A 6777-nucleotide genomic window follows, 5' to 3' on the forward strand; every position below is an offset into this window, starting at 1 on the left:
GCATTAGTTATTTTTTTATTTTTATAGCAATTGAATCTCCAATATCTCATTTTCTTGCAAAGGGGACATCAAGTTGTTGATTTGGATTTAATTTTTGAGTACTTGTGGTCTTTTGGATTGAATTTAATGGAAGATATTGGTTGCCACCTATCCTTTTCTTTGTGGTCGGCAAAGAATACTTGCAATTCTAATGACAAGACTTTCATAGTTTTCTCCTTTCAAAGATGGATTGCTATTAATTTGGAAAGAGTTGCAGTTCTTGTTATGTGCAAGGTTTGTGTAATGGTGCCATATTGTGATGGCATAGAGCTTATTAGAGGCAACTGCTCCAAGAGCAGACTGCTCTTGAAGCGTTGGAGACTTTAGAGGCAACTGCGAGTACATTCCCATGCTCGTTTTCAAGTTCTGAATCCGTCACAAACAGAGGCATGTTGCATGCTACCGCAATCACTCTGCACCATGTAGCTTCCCTTGCACTTGAATTCACGACAGTCCAATCTGAATGTGCCCAATCCTGCCACAGAGTCTTCCAAGTTCTATAGCCGTTACCAGAAAAAACTAAATTTAGAAACAATGTGATCCATGCGCAACAAAAATCTCCGAGAAATCCTACTTGTAAGTCTGATCAACAACATCAGCTTAACCTTTGCAATTCACCAATAACTCCAAGCAGACAGAATCAACTATAATTCTGTAAATAGCTATTTGAAGGCTGCAGAATAAATTAGTGTTATTATCTAATTTATTTTGATGTTTTAAGTAGTTGATGACTTCTGTTATAATACTTTGAACCAAGAATTTTTTTCGACACACCAAGAAAAGTGAATAATCAAACCAAAAAAGGAACATTGTAAACAGGAATAGCATTGCCAGATTGCACAAAGTACCGTCTCTGCGTACAATACAAAATACACACACTCAAGTATATGTATATCGTATATGTGTGTATAATAGTGTATATTATGTTATGTATGTATATGTAAGAATATGATAAAATACGTATTGGCGCGAAGGGCTCTGTTCGACGGGACATGCATTAGCTCCAAGGCAATCAGCGCTTGCATGCAGAATCCGCGGCATTCCTTACTCTTCGTGTTGTTGTTGTTGTTGTTGATGGTGGCTTGTTTCATGGTTTCACTTGAGCCGCCTTCCAGATTCTTGAGTTGTCGTTGTGAGCATATCATCGCCGCAGGAGACTTCATTTTTGGTGAGAAAATGCTCTAATTCTCACCGTGTCAGTTCGAGGGTTCCTGGTGAACTGGGTAATCTCTGCCATGGTTTTGGTTTTCGTCGCTGCGAAACTAGCGTCGAGTTCTTTGGCTGTAGCATAATGGCGATGCCTGTTCTGTAAGCTTGCAGGGCCAGTTTTTATAAATCTTGTTCAATTTCGACATTGGCGCTGGGGACTTGTAACAGTGGCTGTTTCTGAAATACTTTTATATTGGCCATGTTAATTTACATGGATATTTGGTAGTGGAGATAGGATAGCGCTGCTTTAATTGTTGAATGATTGGTTTTGAAATTGTCCTTTCCGTCTTTTTTCTTCTTTCTTCTTTTTCAACTTCTTTTCTCTAAACTTCTTTTCTTATTATCAAGCCGCTTCAAGGTTTAAAGACTCACTTTTGCGGAATCTGTTCACTTACTTCCCAAATTCTGAATCTTGAGTCGGGCATGTTGCCATTTGAGAGTGAACTCGGTGTCGGAGTTCGAGACACAAGGCTTCTCTGGTAGCTGTTGGTCAAGGTTCGGGAATTCAGGAATCTGGTGTAGCTTTAGCGGGAATTCACAACCGATGAGAGATGTAAGGCATGATGCCAAGTGGACATGAGAGCTTACTTTTTAATTTCTTTTTGGACGTTGCTACTGCAGAATCGTGAGCCGATTACCCAGACGTTCGAGGTGGAAATTCTACGAAAAAGGATGTTGTCATGGAGGCTCCAAAGCGTCTTGGTTCGCCCAGTAATGTCATATTTCGTCGCTAGTACCTTGTTGCATTTGCCGACTGGCGTTTTGATGGAGCGCCAAAAACAATTGGGTGAGAGGGATGATGAACTCAGAGTGGTGCAAATGGGAGGAGCTCCGCCGAGAATAACATGGATAGTTCAAATGTCAGATATTCAAATCAGCAAATGGGTTCTTGCTCGTGGGAGAGCTTTGAGGAAAGCACTCGGGTATTAAATTAAATTAAATTAAACTAATGTCGTGATGGTCGAAAACATCTATTTGTAGGCTTTGATGACACTATGCTCGTCGGATTACGGGGTCCTTCAAATATTATCGGTCATCCTACAGATGACCTTGTAAAGCTTGATCAGGAGCTCAAACGCTACGACGACATTAGTTCATATCCTATCACGAAGATCGTCTAGGGACACTTCCCAATGTCCTTTACCACATCAACGGAGACAAGGAGGCGTATTGAAGATGTAATGGCGAAGAATGACGTGTCCGCATGTGTGTGTGGACATTTGCACACGGTGTTTGGTCATCGTCTTTATAAGCACCACAAGTATGTTATGTTTCCCAAGTAGATTGACGAAGTTGATCATGTACTTTCATTTGCACTGTTCAGCGTTGTGTGCTTAAGGCATGTGCACGACCTGCCTGTAGAGTATGATAAGTAGTTTCATGTTATATATTCACGGAAATATTAGTGGTGCACGACGTGCTTGCCAAGTGCTTGATAGCTTGGTATTTATCTTTGTGCCAAAGCACCTCTGCATGCTAAAACCATCTGTTCTTTAGGCATCAGGGTGGAGACTTCTGGGAGTGGGAGATAGGTGACTGGCGCGCGGGCAGGATAATGCGAATCGTGGCTATTGACCACGGTCATACTTCTTTGATAGATGTTGAATTGATACCCCAAGAAGATAATTCCGATGGAGAGTTTACCATGAAGACGATCGTTCTGCAAACATACCCTTTTGACTCAAGATTTATGCTACAAGCTTCTTCAAAAGAGGCAGAGAACTCCGACGTCGTGCTGAATTCAATTCGAGCTCTGGTTTTCTCTGAAACAACTCCAATGTCGGTTAGAGCAAGAATATGTGATTTCAGCTCCAACCCATCACTGGTGGTGAACGAGAGCTTTCTGAAGATTATTGAGGATCTTGACGAAATCGATAGGAGAGTACATTACTACGTTACTTTTTGGGATCGTGACATGTTTATACAGAACGGTGGACTGAGGTATGCCATTCAGATTGTCTCTGAAAGCACGAACGGAATTTTATTTTGCAGCGAGATGAGGTTCGTATCTGCTACTGGTGAACCTGGAGAATTTCATCTAACTATGTTAGCTTTTTTAGTTATGAGTTTCAAATGAGAAGTTGCGTTCCCTGTTCTTGTTTGGAGCATGATACTCTTGTTGATTTTCCTTTTGGTGATCACCAAGGTGTTTCTTTTCCAGCTTGAGAGAGACGGGCAGCATGAGGAGTGGATGTTCTCAGTTTTTAGGCCTTCCTCGTCTCCAAGGGGTGCACTTGGCAAGGTGGTTAAAGTGCCATTTTGGGCATTTTTAGAGTGCTCCCGAAATAACTTTATCTGGTTGAGTTCAATGGTATATTTGTCATATTTGACTTTCTTTCCATGGTTCTCGGGGCGCAAACTTGCAGACGATTACGTTGCAAGTATGATGCCAATGTGGCCACATGTCTCTACGTGGTTGGACTATCAAACAATCGAAAGCCGATTTTGTTTGGTCAATTTCAGGCTTGGGAACGCCGGACATTATGGCCACTGTAATACCATATGTTTTTGGTGCATTGCTGCCTTTACTACTGATGATATCTGCTCTTTCAGCTGAGAGTGCAGCTTGTGAATTTCACATGAAAAAGCTTGGGGAATGTCAAAAGACTAAGGAGATCCCCAATGCAAAAGAGTCAAAGACTGAAAGAAACAGGGAGAATGAAGCTGCTCAGGAAAATTCATCATCCTCGTCGGAAGTTGTGCAGGGGTCTGTTCGAGAGGATTGGAAATTAGAATCAACTGGTAAAACAGATCCTCTGATTTTAAATGCTACGGATAGCAGTGGCCATCCCTGTAATCTATGCACTCGGAAGGTTCGGAAAGAGCTCTTTGTTGGCTGTTTGGCATTAGCATTTACACATTGGCGGGTAAGAAATATTTTGATTAATTCTCTACTGGTTGTTATCTGTGCTTTTCTTTTCTCTGCTCCAGAAAAGTGGTGGTTGTGGCCATATTGTGTCGAGCACATACTCCGGTGAGCCAAGAACGTGACAATTGTCAATGTTGATGAAACCACACATTGTCTGAGCAGTCTGCTTGATTCTAATGTGCGATCAGCAGAGTGTCTTCCAAGCATAATGAACTACTGTAAACAGTCAATGGGATGATTTTTATTCTCTCTCTCTCTCTCTCTCTCTCTCTCTCTCTTGCAGTTGTGTCTGGTGATTTTTAGAGCCTTCGAGATTACAGCACTTGCGACTGCACCTGCATACATATGGGGCGTTCCAATCGTTTATCCATTTTCCAAACTGCGATGGTCAGGTGCAGACCCCTCAGTCGCAAACACCACAACATGAAGTAGTCACATGTTCTTTCTAATATTCCTCATCAGTTAGATTGTCACAATCGATGGTCATTTCCTTCAAGTCTCAGGCAGTATATCGTCCGCATTAGTCTTTGCGAGGTCACTTCTACAGCTCAGATAGTTTGTTTACATTTCTTCTTATATTTGTTGTAGCAATTTAAGGCAGCACGTTTTTCTTTTCATACCAGCACATTTTTCCTTCACATCAGAGTTGTCTTATTGAGGGCTTAAAGGCAAACAGTGCATTTGTTATTTATGAGTGGCACTGTGTTAAAGAGCAAACTGTTCATATTCAGATCCGATGGATTACTACCATTAATTATAGGGCAAATATCACACATGCCCGTGAACTTTCTCGAAATATCAAGAATACCCCTCAAGTTTTGATAATTGCAAAATTGCCCTTCAACGTGATAAGCTATCTATCTCCTGTGTTTTTTAAGTTTGAACTGGGGCCCAACAGTGATCCTTATCCTCACTTTCTGGGCCCCGCACAAAATAAACGCCCCCACTTGGGAAGGGAGCCTCTTCACTGTACCCAGGGAAGGGAAGTCCCTCCTCACCATCGACGCCTCTCCCTCGCCCGTGCAATACACACGAGGCAGCAACCTAATGCTTCAATCTGCACACCACGCAACGCAAGCCCTGCATGCTGCCCATCGCTTGTGTTGCCGAAGGGTTGCTGCATCGCAAAAAGGGGCGTTGCTGGATGTTCAGTATGATATTGAGGCTTTGAAGTGGGCTGGAGATGGGAATTAAAGAAATTGTTTGATTTGAGAGTGGGGAAGACGACGAGTCGCCCAATGCTGCGACAAAATATACATGTATCAAAATATACATTCTCAAACAGAATGAATTCCCTTGCCTTCTGAAATCCCATGTGATCCTTCCGCCGATCATGAAATGATCAATTCCGCCATGTATTGCCCACTCTAACTGCTTTTGCAGCCACTCCACGAACTTCAGGAATAGTAACTCGGACTTTTATGTCGTTGCTCCAGAGTGTGCGAGAGGCTTCTAAACCTGCGTAGAAAGGGACGTAAATCGTCGAAGCCATGTTTGGGTCAACTGTCAGGCAATCATACTGCCTCATCCTGTTGTGAAAAATCACATCTAAAGCAAACTGGTTGGTTTCATACTAGCCCGAGCGGGTGAACGCATCTTCATTGATCATGGCTGGACCGAGGCCGGCGTTGGAGAGCGCTACTCACGTCACTCCAATCTTTCAGTGTGTGACATTCCTGTAGCAATTGTTCGTTGAATTCTTTCGGAACGTCCAGAACATTCACGTATTTCTGCACAAATCCCCAATCCCGCCCCTGCCGTCCTTGTGCTTACCTCTGACCCCATCAAGGCTTCCACCAAAATTTGCTTCATGCTTATCTGAGGTAATAGTATCAATTCCAGCTTCCCTAATGACAGAGCCATACCTGTCGTGCACTAAGTTTTGGGCTTTCGCAGCCCGCGAGAGAAAGGGCGAGTCTACTTGCAAAGATTTATGAATGGGAGGAGCAATACCCCTCACGGAATTCGCAAAACGACAATATCGCACCAAGGTAAGAAACGCCAAAAGGGATATGACAAGCATAGTGAACATCCAGCAACGCCCCTTCTTGCGATACAGCAACCCTTCGGCAACACAAGCGATGGGCAGCATGCAGGGCTTGCGTTGCGTGGTGTGCAGATTGAAGCATTAGGTTGCTGCCTCGTGTGTATTGCACGGGCGAGGGAGAGGCGTCGATGGTGAGGAGGGACTTCCCTTCCCTGGGTACAGTGAAGAGGCTCCCTTCCCAAGTGGGGGCGTTTATTTTGTGCGGGGCCCAGAAAGTGAGGATAAGGATCACTGTTGGGCCCCAGTTCAAACTTAAAAAACACAGGAGATAGATAGCTTATCACGTTGAAGGGCAATTTTGCAATTATCAAAACTTGAGGGGTATTCTTGATATTTCGAGAAAGTTCAGGTGCATGTGTGATATTTGCCAAAAAAATAATTAGCAGTCCGTGAATGTAGAGGCTCAGAAGTGAATCATACTCGTTAATTTAGGAGTTTCTTTCCCACATTCTGTCAGAGATGTCCACTTCTTTGTATCTGTCTGGCGACATTCGATCTAATGCGTGGCCAATTCGAACTTAGACTCTTATTGATCACGCATGAATAGTTATATCCAAATTAATCGGTAAGTAATTCAACAGCAGAGCTTCTAGTTGTTGTGAAGGACATATAA

The 6777-nt window shown here is 43.0% G+C and overlaps 2 protein-coding genes across 5 annotated transcripts; one reads left to right on the top strand and one right to left on the bottom strand.

Annotated features, from left to right (window-relative positions):
• Positions 1-1016: 1016 nt before the first annotated feature.
• LOC112273024 (putative metallophosphoesterase At3g03305) lies at positions 1017-4363 on the top strand. 3 transcript variants are annotated; one of them, XM_090245228.1, is made up of 4 exons: positions 1017-1207; positions 1870-2509; positions 2746-3249; positions 3410-4363. In XM_090245228.1, exons 2-4 carry the CDS (start codon positions 2382-2384, stop codon positions 3519-3521), a joined length of 744 nt encoding a protein of 247 aa, XP_090101354.1. In that variant the 5' UTR covers positions 1017-1207; positions 1870-2381; the 3' UTR covers positions 3522-4363. The 3 variants fall into 3 exon arrangements, with proteins under 3 accessions (XP_090101354.1, XP_090101355.1, XP_090101356.1); XM_090245229.1 differs by having other exon boundaries at positions 2746-3189; positions 3410-4142; XM_090245230.1 differs by having other exon boundaries at positions 1019-1207; positions 2753-3249; positions 3410-4142.
• A 416-nt stretch (positions 4364-4779) lies between these two features.
• LOC149987307 (uncharacterized) lies at positions 4780-6488 on the bottom strand. 2 transcript variants are annotated; one of them, XM_090245232.1, is made up of 3 exons: positions 5692-6488; positions 5418-5575; positions 4780-5234 (listed from the first exon to the last, which is right to left on the bottom strand). In XM_090245232.1, exon 1 carries the CDS (start codon positions 6207-6209, stop codon positions 5838-5840), a length of 372 nt encoding a protein of 123 aa, XP_090101358.1. In that variant the 5' UTR covers positions 6210-6488; the 3' UTR covers positions 4780-5234; positions 5418-5575; positions 5692-5837. The 2 variants fall into 2 exon arrangements, with proteins under 2 accessions (XP_090101358.1, XP_090101357.1); XM_090245231.1 differs by having other exon boundaries at positions 5418-6488.
• Positions 6489-6777: the final 289 nt, after the last annotated feature.

Source organism: Physcomitrium patens, chromosome 20 (assembly GCF_059467195.1).
Source record: "Physcomitrium patens ecotype Gransden chromosome 20, ASM5946719v1, whole genome shotgun sequence".
In the NCBI taxonomy this organism is placed as follows: Eukaryota; Viridiplantae; Streptophyta; class Bryopsida; order Funariales; family Funariaceae; genus Physcomitrium; species Physcomitrium patens.